The 15943-nt window shown below is 42.5% G+C and overlaps 1 protein-coding gene across 1 annotated transcript in view; it reads left to right on the top strand.

Annotated features, from left to right (window-relative positions):
- Window positions 1-10909, top strand: part of ENDOD1 (endonuclease domain containing 1) — a 30703-nt gene extending 19794 nt beyond the window's left edge. Inside the window, exon 2 of the mRNA XM_019923789.3 lies at window positions 6699-10909. Coding sequence (XP_019779348.1) covers window positions 6699-7901 — 1203 coding nt within the window. The 3' untranslated portion in view covers window positions 7902-10909. The remainder of the gene's footprint in view (window positions 1-6698) is intronic.
- Window positions 10910-15943: the final 5034 nt, after the last annotated feature.

The following is a 15943-nucleotide window of genomic DNA, read 5'->3' as shown; positions in this document are numbered from 1 at the left end:
TGGTGGTGTTATTATTACCAGTCCTACTGCTTTCTCCTACAGTAGTGAGCACACATAAATATGCTTAATACATATTGTTGAATGGGTGCCTACTTTCCCTCCAGCTCTCTTCAATTTTCTATTAGTCCACTTTTCTTACATGCATATTAGCAGGAAAATTGAAAGTCTCCTTTCATTTAATTCCAAAGCAAAAAAGAAATCCCATGGGTTTAAATAGCTTTGGCTGTCTGGTTAAGGGAAACAGACCAACTCGTTGAGAGAGAGAAACAGTTTTGTTTTGTTTTGTTTTGTTTTTTTGGTACTAAATTTGAAGAGGAATTTTTTATAAGATTATTTATGGGGCAGGATGCTGGTGGCTGGGGAGCACTCATTCTTCTAAAACCTACCTAGCATGCTGTGATTAGGAAAAAAAATTTTCCATTAAACCCAGGAACTGTATCAGATTATATCGGCATCCCCGGAGGACTAGGTCCACAGGGAGGTGGATTACACAGAGAGCTTTGTGCCTGTCCCTTCATCCAGCGATTCCGCTGGGAAACCAAAGAGAAAGATTAGTGGTGCTTGCAAAAGGGCAAGTGCAACCCAGAAATTGTAATCTGAAATTACATCTTACATCATAGTTGTATTTTTGTCTTCAGGGAGCAGTGTTGTCGGTAACTTACTGTAATTACTATAACCAGATCCTTAAACTATGTCTGCAGAGAGCATGGAAAAAAAAAACACCTGCCCTTTATGTGACAGTGTCTCAAAGAATATATTAGACTTTTAAATCAAATATTCTTATTATTTTTAGTACAGTGTTCCATACACGAATCAGGTATTTTAGTTACAGACACACTTTGCCATTCCATTTTATTTTAAATAAATAAAAATTTATTTATTTCAGAAAGTGAGAGCCTACCAAGACATAATGGTTGTTTTGTAGAGTTAGGAAGCATGATGATGAGGGGGAGCTGTTATACCAATTTTATTTAGATTTTCAGATGACTCTTTAACAAATGACATTAGAATATTTGTCATCTTGAGATCAAAAGAAAGTTTTGCCATAAGTTAAAAAACTGGTTTTAAGAGAGGAAGTAGAAATCATCATGGGCATTTCTCTCAGTGGAGATCAGTTAGCAGACTATTATAAGGGCCTGGGATTTAATATGTTTTATAAATTATATGGTAAAGTGATTTCATAATGGAATATCCATTTTTTTAATGACTCTAAGCTGCAAATACAAAACCAATGGAAATAAATTTCAGTAAGACAGAAATGCCTACATGAACAGACAAGAGAATTATAGGTGATAGATAATGCAAAGGAATTGGTAAAAATAAACAAAGAAAAACCAGACAGAATCAGATTGTTTGTACGCTGGCTGATGTGATTTGGCAAAGATCTGGGAGTCCCTATATCCTATTCTTAGTGAGAGATTTCAGCCTGTAAAGTTCTTGACACATCAGTAAACGTGTTGGAAGATACCGTTCTACTTACACCAAACAGGTATCCAGTAGGTGGTCTAAATAGAAAAAAGGAGATTTAAGCGAAGTAAGTAAATTTGGGTATGATAAATCCATAATAAGTTATAAAAGGAAACAAGGCATACTTTAGGAGAAACTTTATAAACCTTAGACGGGGAAAAACCAAGTTTCTGGGCAGATGTGGAATGCCTCTCCTTCCACTACAAACACATAGAAATGTTGTATTAAAAAATATTATATGTATGTATTTAAATTAAATTCATATTTCAGCAAAAAAGTAAGAAGAATTTTCAGGTGCCAGAAATATATAAGAAATCAATAGCCAAAGCTATATGTGGGAAGCCACAGGGATGGTAGGGACTAGGGCGCTAACCTGCCTGGGGACAGGAATCAAGATTACATAACCTCTTCATGACATGGGTCTGGAACTAGGCTCACCAGGTAAAGCTGGCGGCTGGCAAACTGTTGCTGCACTGGTGAACCAGGCATGAAAACTACCTGCAAGTTGTTATAGGAAGTAGCTGCCCACATCATGTCATTAGTGGAAATAGTCACCCTCCAGAAATAAGCTTAAAGCCATCATCTTTCTTTTGTATGGGTCCAAATGTGCACTGCTTTCTCCATGTGGAAACCCTGAACTGAGAAAATAACTCAGAAACTAGTCCAGAATCGTTGAACTCTTTAGGGCTCTGGCAGAGGCAACTGTGAAAGCAATCCTATTAGATTTGTTTTTGTTTTCATTTTTGCCTTTTTTTTTTCAACAAAACATCATGGACCTCTTATGAAGACAAGCTTATGAGCAAAAACTGCTAAGCACTTAAGTATACATACCACCTTGAAGTCAACCAACAGAAGCAACAAAATAAACTGAAAAACCAAATAAAATAGACAGATCTTAAAGGGACTTTAAGAATGTCTAAACTATTGAAAGATAAAAAAGAATTCCTCAAGAGAGGAAAAATAAATAAAAAAGGAGACTATGAAATAGAACCAAATAGAAATGCTAGAAATGAAAAAAAGGTTCATTGAAATGAAAAACAAAAACACCTCAACAAAGTAGGCAGTAAACTAAACATAGCTAAAGAGAGATTTAGTGAATTGGAAGATAGATCTAGGGACTCACCTGTAATGCAATATACAAAGTTAGTAAGGTATAAAGTATGAAAAAGAACATAAATCACAAAAAGGATAGAAGGAGAGGCTTTGATGTAATTGGATCCTCAAAGGAGAGAATAGAGGGTTCATTGAAGATCAGTATGTGGTCTCATAAAACATTCTTTGGTATTTTTGTCAGAGATTTAAGACTGTATTAGGTAAGCCTTGGGAAGGTTCTCTATTATTTATTTTATGTTTTAATTTTGACTGGTAGCATCCATACTAATTTATATACATTAGTGTATTGAACTATGGCCAGACAAGACAAGCCTAGAATGCCTGACACAGTCTTCCTCCGTGAACTTTTGCTGTGTTTACTGTTCTCTGTTACAGCTGCTGACGTAGAGAAAACAGCAAGTAGCCAAGTGAGGTGCTAACAGGAACAGTGCTTCTGGGGGAACCAGCCAGCTGACCAGTCTCTAAGGGTAGTAGTACTCTGGAAACTACTCTGGCCAGTTGCCTGCTGCCTGTGCTGCCACATTTCTTAGACTGTGAAGCTAGAGGCTCAGCTTCCATGTGCTCTGGGCAAAGGCAGAAAGGAAGCATGAGGGCCAGCCTGTACATGTACCCTTTTACCTTCTCCTTTCCACTCTCTCTCCATTCTGGGGACTGCAATTCCAGGGGCTCACACATCAGCTTATCTCCCTGCAACCTTAAGGAACTTCATTTATTCTGTGACACAGAGAGAAAAGGAGACTTCAGTGGTTATTTTTTACTCTCTGGTGGAGAAAACTGGTACAGCAGTGTTCTTTAAGATGGATGAAAATATGGCTTAGTAATAAAGAACATGTACCTTAGGAATAAAAAGACTGACCTCCGTTCAGATCCTGTCCTGCTAATTATTGGATATCTTTTGAAAAGTTACTTCATCTTTCCGTGTTTTAGTTTCCCCGTTTGTAGAATCAGCTAAAAAATACCTTCTGTAGAATGTTATATTGAAAGCATTTACTTGGCAGTTAAAAAAAAATTAGTTCTTGACCTCCTGTTATATCACTATGTAGGTACAGAATTCAGGCATTCTGTCTTGATTTCAAACACTATAGTCTACCTTGTCATCAAACCATAGGGCCAAATTTGGGCTTCATAAGAATACAGTGACCATGGATACGGGGTTCTGAAGAAAGCAAGGGGAAGGGGAGGGAAGATGTGCTCTCTTCTGCCTGCACATCCAGAGCTTATTGTTTAGTTTCTGCTTTGCCTAGGGAGGCCCAGGGCAGGGAGGTGCACAGGGCCCATTGTGGAATTGGGCCCTGGCCTTCCTAACCACTTCAGTTCATACTGGCCCATTTCCCGTGTACCTGCGAACTGTGGGCAGAAAAGGCTTAACCACGGCAGCCCCTTGAACTCAAGTGGCATGAGAAGACGCAGAAGCAACCAGCTCAGTCTCCTCTGACCTTGGCAGCTGGGAGACCGTGCTCTGAAGTTTGGGAGTAAATCAACCCACAGTCCTGGTTTCTGCCTAAGAGCAGGATATTGTGTTGTCTCTTACACACACACACACACACACACACACACACACACACACACACACACGAGTCTGTCTCTCTTTCTTTTTGTCTTCCCCCTGTCTTTTTTCCCTCCCCTTTTCTCTTCCTGCCTGACTCTCTTTTGTTCCTTCCCCTTGCTCATCCAAGAATCTCTCTTTTCTCGTGTTCCAGCCTACCTTCTGTCCTTGTAGGCATTATTTCATCCCTGGGTGGCTCTCGGGCAGAAGGCGAACCACTGTGTTGACCTGTGCTCTGTCACACAGCTACCAATGAAAAAACCAGCTCCAGACTTCCGCTAGATGGAATAAAGCAGCTACACCAGGCTAAATGCAGACACAGTTCCCTAGTAACCATGGAGAAGCATGCATCCTAAAATTCCTGACCTTCCACCCAAGACTCCATAATCTTGGCTCTGCCATATCTCGATCTCATGATTCAGGAATGAAGTTGATCTTTCCATGGGGTGTATCTTTCAGCTATAGAAGAGCAGCGGCAGCCGCTCTGCAAAATGAATGTGCTTCTTATTTCTGTCCTGTGAGGATGTGGTAGGAGTGGAGACCGTCCAGGAGCGTTTCTACTTCTAAGACTGGGGGAAGGGACAGAACAACCTTGAAGGGTGAGGCTCTGGCTTACTTCATCATTAGACTTCAGTGAATATTCCTGCTTTTATACCAACTTGCTCATCTGTTGCCCTGCTAACCCTACACAGACATGCATGAGCATGCCTACCTTTGCCATTGCAGAGCTGGAGAAATGCAGAGTTGGTTGCCCTCCTGACAGGAGGTGCAACAATCACATGACCTGGACTCCCTTAGGTTTAGAGACAGGTTTAGCGAGTCTAAACCTAGGGAATCAATTAGTAAGAATTTACTTATTTTAATTAGTTTCTTTTTTGTTTTTTTTCCTTTTGAAAATAACATATAAATAATGTGTGGGTTGATGTGGGTAGGAGAGGTACAGGGAGAGAAACAAGAAAATAGGGGGAAAAAAAAGTATCACTTTCACCCTCAGGAGTCAAACAACCATTGTGGACATTTTCATGTGTTTCCTTCCAAAGTTTTTTCATGCCTATTTTTAGAATTAAAAAAATTGTTATCATTTAATTTTATAATCTGCCTTTTCCTTTCAACATTATAGCACATATTTCCCCATTATTATAAGTGCTTTTTAATGGCTTTGAGATATTTCTTTAATGGATATAACACCATTTATTTAACTGTTCCCAGTTTCTGAAAATGTAGGTTGATTCAACTTCCTGCTATTATAAATACTGCTCTGATGACCATCTCGGATGAACAAGAGTGCCTTGAGATCCTAGTAGGTGTCAGTCCTTGACTGCGTCCTATATACAGGGTCCCTGGTGTCAAGGAATTTACAGTCTAGTTTGGGAGCAGAAAATAGAGTTCTAGGTTAATCCTGAGCTCCTTCCCTTCATCTTTTCAGATTGGCAAAGTGAAAGTATGTATTATACTGCTGAATTTAAAAAGAAAAGAAAAACAAACCAGAACCAAGAGGGATGTATATATTGATCATTATTGATATATAACACATAGCTAGATTGGCCTGGACAGAAAATGCATTAATGATAGCAAATATTATGAGGAGATGAAATTCAAAGAGAACTTGGTCTAATTTTAGCTTGGCCTGGGAAGTATCTAATAAGTGACAATAATCTATACATCTTCCCCTGTTTGATTTATTTATTTATTTTTAAAATTTATTTATTTTAAATTTATTTATTTTTGGCTGCATTGGGTCTTTGTTGCTGCGTGCGGGCTTTCGCTAGTCGGGGCGGGCGGGGGCTACTCTTTATTGCGGTACATGGGCTTCTCATTGCAGTGGCTTCTCTTGTTCCAGAGCACAGGCTTTAGGTGTGCAGGCTCAGTAGTTGTGGCTCACGGGCTCTAGAGCGCAGGCTCAGTAGTTGTGGCGCACGGGCTTAGTTGCTCCGCAGCATGTGGGATCTTCCCGGACCAAGGCTTGAACCTGTGTCCCCTGCATTGGCAGGCAGATTCTTAACCACTGCGCCACCAGGGAAGCCCCCCCCCCCCCACCGCATTTGATTTAAATGCTCTGATTAGAGTTGAATGCTTTTCGTATATCTCAAAGTATGTAAATTTCATTTAAGAATATGTTCTTTAAATTGCAGCTAACATTGGTGGTTGACTATCTGAATTACAGTTATGATTTTTATGGGCCTGCTGAGATTTACTTTTCCCCTTGTTTTCATTTTTAAAATCGATTTGAATCTCATGGAAAAATATTCCCAAAAAGGGCTATGAAATTTATAAAACCACAGCAGGCTGAAAACCAATGTCCTGATGGTGTATTTGTGAGTGTGTGATGGGGTATTACTGCAGGGCAGGAGTGGAGTGTACACAGAGAGTGAAATAGGAAACAGCCCATTTGAAAGATGTTTTCAGACACCAGGATTGTGGGATATTCAAATGAAGTGTGTGTACCCTTCCAAACCTAAGCCTTGCAAGTGTTGGTGTGATAGGAACTTTGCTCGCGTCTTGGCAGAATGATCCAAGGACACCCTGTCTGCTGTGAACAGGGACGCATCTCAACCTCTCTTTCTTCTTTCAGATTGATGACCCCAACAGCAGCCTTGAGGAGGTGATGGACGAGGCTGATGCCATCAGCTCTGTGAACAATCTGGGAAGCAAGCAAGCCTTGCATGCAGATTACCTGGGTTCTGAATACCAGACAGGACAGCTGTACCCGTTCTCCCTCAGCAGTGACCCCGACACGGCCACGTTCACTCTCACAAATGCAGCTCCAATGACCCCATCCTTCCAGAAACGGTGGTACGTGAATCTCAACAGCCTAATGGACCGGGCCCTGAGCCCACAGTGTGGCGATGGGGAAGAGCTCTACATCATCGCAGGTGCCGTGCCTTCAGACCTCAAGGTCAACGACAAAGTGACCATCCCGGAGTTTGTTTGGCTGGCAGCCTGTTGTGCTGTCCCTGGAGGAGGCTGGGCCATGGGCTTTGTCAAGCACACCGGGGACCGGGAGGTCATAGAAGATGTGATGGTGAAAGAACTTGAGAAACTGCTTCCATTCACGCCTCAGCTGTTCCAGAACAACTGTGGGGAAAGTGAACAAGACACAGAGAAGATGAAAAAAATCCTGGAAATGGTCAACCAAGTCCAGGATGAGGAGCGAAGGGTAGACTCTGAAGGGGACGCTGGGACCCTCTCCAGCACGAGGAGTACCAGGTCCACTCTGCTGCCTCCAGAGGCATCTGGGGAAAGGAGTAGCCTTTTGAGAAAACTCTTGGGCTTCGCTGCTACCCCATTCATCAAGCTTTGCCAATTAATTTATTTCCTTGCAGTCAGAATCCTGAAGTACCTTGTGTATTTCCTGTGGTATGTCACCAAACAGGTGACTTGTGGTCTAGAAAGTTGTCTTTACCGCCTGGGGTCAGCCACCGTCTCCTACTTCTTGACCATTGGGGAGGAGCTGGCCAGCATTCCCTGGAAGGTACTCAAAGTCATGGTCAGGATCACCAGGGCCATTCTCCGGATCCTTTGTTGCCTGCTGAAGGTTGTTTGCCGTATCGTGGGCATCCCTGTCCGAGTCCTTGTGGACGTGGCCACTTTTCCTGTGTACACCATAGGCGCAGTTCCAATTGTGTGCAGGGACATTGCAATGGGCCTTGGTGGCATCATCTCTCTGTTCTTTGACACTGCTTTTGGCACCATGGGTGGCCTATTTCAGGTCATTTTTACTGTCGGCAAGCAGATTGGCTACAAGATTACTTTTGACAATCCTGGGGAATTATAGAAAAAAAAAAAAAAACACTGAGTGCCCAGTCACAGTGAATTTGATTTGTTTTTTTAATAGAGAAAGCTGGAATATTTTGCCTATATAATGGGTTTCTGTTCACTGTCAATTATTGTAATATTTTGGCCTTTGGTGGGGGGTGTCTGCCTGTTTTTGCAAAGGAAGATGATACAATTTTGACTTCAACCAAGAGAAGTGTTCAAGGTGAGATTATGTGTAGGTCACCTGCTGTGATGTGGGTGAACTTCTAAGCCATCACCTTCAGTTATTCACTCTGATACAGGTGACCATGTGAGAGACTCAGGTGTTCATCTGTGATAATTAAAAATTACAGGAAAGGAGGACAACTTTAAACCAAAGGCTTTCCAAGAAAAGTAGAAAGGAGTCTTGTTCCTCCTATTAATCTCTGAGACTTAAGGCAAAACTGATATAAATATTCCTGGCCAATTTGTTATCATTTTGCTTCTTTTTCTCCCCAACTCAGCTGACCTGGTGAGGTAAAGACATGCTTCCCTGTTGAAATAACTTTCTTAGGACATAGAATCTGCTATATCTCTTAGCTTTCCATGGCTCCCAAGGACCTATAAGGTTGTTTTGTTTTTTTCCTTCAAAGTTGAATTTCACTGCACTTTTTCTTTTAGGTAATGATAAGCATTTTATGGCAAACGTGGCATAACAAATTCTGAATGCAAGGACTGAGGTTGTTTGCCCCTTGAATGCTTTAGTAGAGCCCTCCCAGGTAAAGAAAAAGGGAGTGCATAGGTCAGACCCCTGCTCTGAGTAGGTGCTGTAGGTCCGAGGATCTCCTTAGCCAAGCTTGGATTAACTTGACATATATTAAATCTCTGGCTGAGAAGACAGAGCTCAAAGACCTACATGTTAAGCTAATATGAAAATTCATATTCTGCAACATACTAGATCATTCTTTCTTACACTTCAAACGAGTACCCAATACCAAAAGTAGAAAGTAGTAAAACACTCTGACTTCTGTCCTTAAATGATTGCTTTGGTATAAAGGTATAAAAAAGAGCCCCCAACTAAAAACTTTTCTGGCCATCTCAGAAAAAAAAAAATCCATATACATATATATAAGTTTACATATGGATAACCTTGATTCAGAATCATTATCTCAGGAAATTATTTTTTAGTGTGTTTGAGGCTAGAAAACATAACTCTCCCATTAATTCAAGTTCTATGTGAGAGCTAATCCCCAATTTTTTGATTAAGCACTTGTCATTTTAAATCTTGCACTGAAAATGATTGACGGGAAGAAACTGAAGCTCCCAGACTTTGCTCAGCCTTCCACAGCTGAGATGGAATCACCTGGATTTTTCTGAGTTTTCTAAAGAATTGCTGTGGGGTATAATAGAAAAGGACCAAGGGTAAACTACTGATTTGGGGATTGCAGGCCACCATGCATCTGAAAGTTTGATGCAGAAACTTGGGGTCCAGAAAGGCAACAAGGAGAGAAGGGTGGGTCAACCATTTGCATCAAGTCGGTGGACAAGAAATGTGACTGTAGTGAGAGTTACATTTTGTAGAAAAATAATTGAATTGGACCCAGAGTGGAAGAGCAAGCTGCCATCCTGATCAATTTGTGATGCAAGGTAAGGTAGTATGACACCAGACTGCGAACGTGTCATAGGGAGCTATGCACCAGATTACCTAAGACTCTGAAGCAGTATTTTACCAACACTTCTGTTAGCATAAAAACCTGTAGTCGGACTTTCCTTCGTTTTAGCAGCATGAAAGTATACGAGGAGCAAGGGTTTGCCTTGGTACTGATGGGTCAGGAATCCTGCTGGATGAAAGAAAGGGAATTTCAGAAGGGACCAGCGAGATGGTCTGAGCAAAGCCTCATTTGATGAGGAAGCTGAGGCCTGATGCTAGCTGATGGCATATCAGGAGCCAAGGTCTTCTGCATATGTCCCATCACACCTGGGATGTCAGATCTGTGGTCCAGCTGCCTGCCTGGGCCAGGGCAGAGTTTTCTCCATCATCCGTCAAACAGACTAGGCTCTGATGGATCAAATGGGTTTGGCCTATATGATGAAACAGCTAGCCATCCATGCATAACGTCATGCTCACTGCCTCCCATGGACTCGATATCCCCTCAGAGTACTTATTTGCATACTGAAAGACCCAAAGAGGGCATCCATGGTAGCTTGAGTCCCTTGGCACCATGGATGGAGCAAGGTATTTGAACTGCTGCTTGAGAACCATTTGAAAATGTCTTCCTTTTCAGTTCCAGTTGTTTAGCGTCTTATTTATTTATTATGGTGTGGCCTTTTTTGAAATCTGGAAAGGAAAAAATATCCCTGAGTTTAGGTGGCTGAGACCCTTTGCTCTGGACCACTGGTATTGGCTGTGCCTCTGGTTCACTGGCTCCAGCAGGTGGCTGGACTGCTGGCCTGTTCCCAGTGATCTACTTTGGGCTTTGGGGTGGGAGTTTGGGTTGACGAGCCCCATCTCTGGCTTGAAGATTTTTCTGTGGCTCCTTTATATTCTCAGGCCTTTGGGGACGTCAGCCAACTCTTCATCACTATGGAGCTGATTTTCTAGTCTGGATCAGACATGTCTTTGGACACTTTTCTTTTCCATTGTGCCTTTTGAGTGTTTGCTTCTCGGCATCAGCACTTGCCCCTAAATGCAGACGACGGTGTCAGGAGAAGGAACTAGAGTGAAACCCTGGTCATTCGTTCAGTCATTCATCCATCAAACGTGTATTTGGACAGCAAAGTTGCAGAGGTCGACGATACACGGACCCCATGTTTGAGGAGTTCACACATCTAGTGGTGAGGACATGGTGCAGCTGATCCATGTACCACATCATGGGAAGCCTGCAATGGTACTAACAGCATGAACCTGAAGCACAGCAGGAAAGACCACGAAACCGTGGACACTGGGGAATCCTTTACAGAGGGTGTGACAAAAGTCAATTTGACATTTTAAAGCTATGTACAATGCTGTGCACCTTACAATGCTCAATAAAGTAATTGTTGACCATGCATCAACCATTCTGGAAGATATCTAAAGGGGGAGAATCCTGATGGCTGTAATGAGGTTTGGGGGGTTATCTGTGATTTTAATTTTTTTCCCATTTTCTTCTTGAGCAACATTAACTCAAGCTGTTTCCACTCCCATCTGGATTTTTTTTTAAATTTTGAATCATATGTGAGAAAACAGAGAAGGTTAGATCAGTGAAACAAGCCCTAGAACTTCTTTTCCATGTTGTTTCTCTGAAAAACTATCTGGAACATGAAATATTTGAAGCACCCGGGGCTTATTGCTTCACTGACTCTGAATCACATAGCAAGTTATAGAAACACTCTGATTTGTTTATTCATTAGGAAACACCCCCCCCCCCCCCCCCGCCAGTGTGAGAAATGACAAGCAGTCTCTGGAGGGAGGTGGTCCTCTCTGTGGCCTTTATTAGGGCACCCAACCTTTGGGTGGAGGTGGCAGGAATTCTTGGCTGCCTTCCCAGTGTGGGCAGGGTCTTATGTGTGATTCTGTGTCTTGTTCAGCATTTCACCTAAACTCATCACAGTACGAGCTTTTCAAAATGTTACACTATGAACCATATAGTGTGGACTCCTTGACCTTTATAAATGGGTTCTCAAGACAGAATTCTCATTGTCTCTTTCTGTTGTTATTTGCTCCCAGATTATGGCTTGATTTCTAATAATTACACTCCAAACCTATTGCTTTTAAGCTTAAATTTCAACAAAGAAAGCACTCATGACCACTTGTCTTCATTGATTGTGTGCAGTGACTAGGAATTCACAGAGAGATGCTCTCAGGAGGGGATCAAGGTCACTCCTGGAGGCCGTGTTGCCTAATGGTTAAGAGCGCAGGCTCTGGAGTCCAAATGACTTAGGCTTGAATCCTGGCTTCCCTGCTCAACAACCATGTGATATTGGGCAAGTTACCACCCAAAGCTTTAGCTTCCTTGTCTATGCAATGGGGCTAATTATTAGTACCTACCTCAGAGAGTTGTTATGAAAATTCAATGAGTTAATGAAGATAAAACATTTATCCCCATGCCTGTCACATGGCGAGTGCCCAGTAAATGTTAACTGTTGTCGATACAGCTATTGGTCATAATATCCATACACCTTGGATGAAATGATGAAGTTGCCTTAGACCTCAGGATGTTTCTAGATCAGAGCTGGAAGGGTTAAAGTACGGTCTGGGAGTTGAGGTTATGAATGCAAATGAAGGAATCCAGAGCCTCAGTGGTGTCAAGATACCTGAAGAGACAGGTGACGGCTGGACCTAGAGTCTAGAGAAAGGAGATTCTGAGAACAGGAACTCTGCATGTTTTTTAGCACCTATTCAGGAAGGGAGGCATGAGCATTTCTGGTCTGTCTCTGGAGTAGAGAAGCATTTCCCCTCCAGACCCTTCCTTGCTAAGTCCATAGTTTTATAACAGACTCAGCTTCCCAAGAACCCTATTACTTGGAAGAGAGTTAACTAGACAGAGAGCATGTACACATTCGCGGCTGAAAAGGATGATGACCCTCCCTGTAAATAGTCAATACTATTTATTCTTCAGCCTCTTATGAGTTAAGACATTATGAATTAGTGCCCGAAGACTAACTGATCCTGGAGTATTGATTGGATAGAATTTCTGGGCCCTCATAGTTAATCCTTAGACCTTGCACTAGAATGACCACCCTCCTTCCTCCACCAACTCGCTCTCGCCAGGTACAGCCTCCAAGAGGCCCTGCCTATCAGCCTCAGTGCCATCCTTGGGTGATCTCATCCCATCCAAAGCAGATGCTGACAACACGTTCGTACTTTGGAGGCTTGAGTATGATATAAAACTGCATGCTCTCTCTGAAGATGGCATACCTTTCAAAACTGAGATTATTTTTATAAAGAAGAATCCATACTAATTAAATGAACCAAAAGATAATTTTGATAAATAATTAAGAAATTATAAGAGGTCTACTTATTCTCTGTGTCCTAACTTGGCCCACTTAATGGATCACTCTGGTTCAAACATTAAAATTAGAAGGGTCATGCTGGCAGATGCCCAGAGCTTGTGGACTTAGCTCCTGAACCACCCTTTTCACTGGCAAGTTCCACCCCTCTTCTTGACCACTTTGCCAGGTATCTTTTCATCCCTCCGCCTCCTGCTGTAACTGATGCACGTATTAGGTACCTTCCGAGTTTCTAAGATTTGACCCTTCAGGACCAGTCTTCCTTCATTTGATCTTGATCTAGTTACATCCCCAGCGAGATCACTTTTCCAACCAGAGCGCCTTCCGATGGACAGTTCCTCGGGCAGCCCTAGCCAGGAGGGGTCCTGCCTCATGGGCACTTACACAACCTGAAGGCTCCTGAGCAGTGGGAGAGGTTCATGAGGGTAACAAAAGGGCTTTGGCTCATGCAACAACCCAGAGCTAAACTTATATGAGTCTAACTGGCCTGACACCCTTCTCCAGGGAAGACCTGTGAACCTGATCCAAAGGGCTGGTGTACACTTGTTTACTCTGTAAGCAAGAGGAGAGGAATGTGTGATGTATAGTGGAACCTTGTACAGAATAAATAATAGCTTTGAGAAATAAAAAAAAGTATAGAAAAATGTAATTCATGCTTAATGAAAAGGGCTTTGAGAGTAAAATAATTTGGTGGTGGTTGGGATAAGGTGATACCTAGAGATGTTTCAAACCAGCTCTCATTAAGATTCTCATGTATGTCTATAAGTCCTTCCTAAATACAAGTATAAGTTTGGACACTCCTTGCCCATCTAAACAAGTTTATTGGTTTTCTTTTCATGTGAAGGTGGCAGACTCACCTACATAGAACCCTAGAGTTTTCAGAGGTACTTTCATCTGCAGGGATTCGTCTGATATTCCCAAACATTGCATACACTGGAGTATCGACAGGTGTACCCACAGTCGTCTAGACTTTGACAGCAGGAGTCTAGAGTTCCTTAGGGAGTATTTCTCTTTTGGATAGGAAAGGGCACACTTGCTAAGATGGAACAATATTCAGTTAAAAAAAAAAGTTTTTTAGGTTTATTTATTTACTTTTTACTTTATGGGTGCAGAGAGAAGTTCCATCCAGTACTGTATGGATCAGTGCTACCCTGATTTGGAACATCACTATCTAGAACCATCCTGAAGACTCCGTGTTATAGGAGAGGCCATGTCCTAACAAGAGCTTCCAGGATTTCAGGCATCTTTGGAAGAAAAACAAGGAGCTCCAGATCAAATTTGCCCTGAATTCTGCACTTCAGTGCTTCCACAAAGAGTTACGGTATAGGGCTTGGGGTTGGTTTTGTTTGTTGTTTGTTTGTAAGCCTGCACTCTGGATTCTGTAGACCCGGGTTCAACTTTTAGTTCTCCTACGACACTTTTGGGAAAGTCTCCAAACTTCTGTGAAATTTAATTCCTTATCTGTAAAATGTGGATAATAAAAGTATCAACCTCAAAAGGTTTATGTAAGAACCAAATGAGGGGAATTCCCTGGTGGTCCAGGGGTTAGGACTCGGCGCTTTCACTGCCGAGGGCCGGGATTTAATCCCTGGTCCAGGAACTAAGATCCTTGCAAGCCGCGAGGCGAGGCCAAAAAAAAAAAAAAAAAAGAATCAAATGAGATAATATGCTTTGTAAGCTATAAAGTATCACAGAAATATAAAGATTTATTATTATAGAAGGCTCCAGGTTTGGTTCTTTTTTCTGAAAAATCAGTGCATAGTTCTTTTTTTAAAAAGGTGAGTAGACACAAATGAAAATTAAAGCAGTTATCCAGAAAGTGTACATGGCTTAGCCAAAAATTGGGTTTGACGGTAAGCGTTGTACACGATGCCCTGATAAGGCTCTGAACTTCAGGTCCTCAGAATTCTGCCTCTTGTCTATCCTTAAGTCCTATGTTCTTCTTTTTTTTTTTTAATTTACTTATTTTATTTACTTTTGGCTGCACTGGGTCTTCGTTGCTGCGCGCGGGCTTTCTCTAGTTTCCGTGAGTGGGGGCTACCCTTCGTTGCGGTGCATGGGCTTCTCAGCGCGGTGGCTTCTCTTGTGGCAGAGCATGCACGGGCTTCAGTAGTTGTGGCACGTGGCTCAGTAGTTGTGGCTCTCAGGCTCTAGAGCACAGGCTAACTAGTTGTGGCACAGGGGCTTAGTTGCTCTGTGGCATGTGGGATCTTCCTGGACCAGGGCTTGAACCCGTGTCCCCTGCATTGGCAGGCAGATTCTTAACCACTGCACCACCAGGGAAGCCCAAGTCCCATGTTCTTAAAGTCAGTGAAATCCGTCTTCAGTAGACTGCTCTGCACTCACGTCATGCCTGTTTGCTTTCCTCCCATATGAGTAAGCCGAGTCCCTGAAATATTAGGCATTAAAAAGAAGACACCATATGAGTAATAAATAATAAGAGCTGAACAAGAAATGGGTGCCAGAGAGTGAAAAGTCCCAGGGGAGTCTCTGAGAACCGGCGGAAACACCCAGACCTCCCCGGCAGCCTGCCAATGGGAGGATAGCCCGGGCCTGCCGTCAGCCCGGGCCTGAGTCACTGTCTTCAAGAACACCAGACAGCAGCTCCTGGGATTATGATTCTGGAGGTTGTCTCAAGTCTCTGATTTCCCAAGCTATTTGTTAATGAGGCATATCCAGGTGTATCCTCTTCATGGCATTTAGAAGGAAACTTCCAGGGAAGTGAAAGTTCCAGGAGTGAGGAATCAGCAGGCTGGTCAAAGGGGAGGGCGCTCCTGGGACCCAGGAGATCTGAGTTTACTTCCTGTGAGTCACGGCGCCTTTTCTGGATGCCACTGCAGGACCATCTTTAGGATCTTGCCAAATTGCAGGTAATAAATCTTTGCTTTTCAACAAGTACTTTCACATTAATGAGTCACAGAGATTAAGTTTGATCAGTTTCTCTCTCCTATTTGAGGGTTCCCCAAAAGTCGGAGAAATCTCCTGGGACATTATTGCGACGACAGCAGAACATCATCAACATCGTCATCATTATCACTTTCATCATTATTATGATTGTCATCAGTTCTTCCCCGACTTGCAAAATTGAGCGGG

The sequence above is a fragment of the Tursiops truncatus genome, chromosome 8 (assembly GCF_011762595.2).
Source record: "Tursiops truncatus isolate mTurTru1 chromosome 8, mTurTru1.mat.Y, whole genome shotgun sequence".
In the NCBI taxonomy this organism is placed as follows: domain Eukaryota; kingdom Metazoa; phylum Chordata; class Mammalia; order Artiodactyla; family Delphinidae; genus Tursiops; species Tursiops truncatus.
The sequence above is the reverse complement of the archived record's forward strand: the minus strand, read 5'-3'. Positions and strand labels throughout refer to the sequence as shown.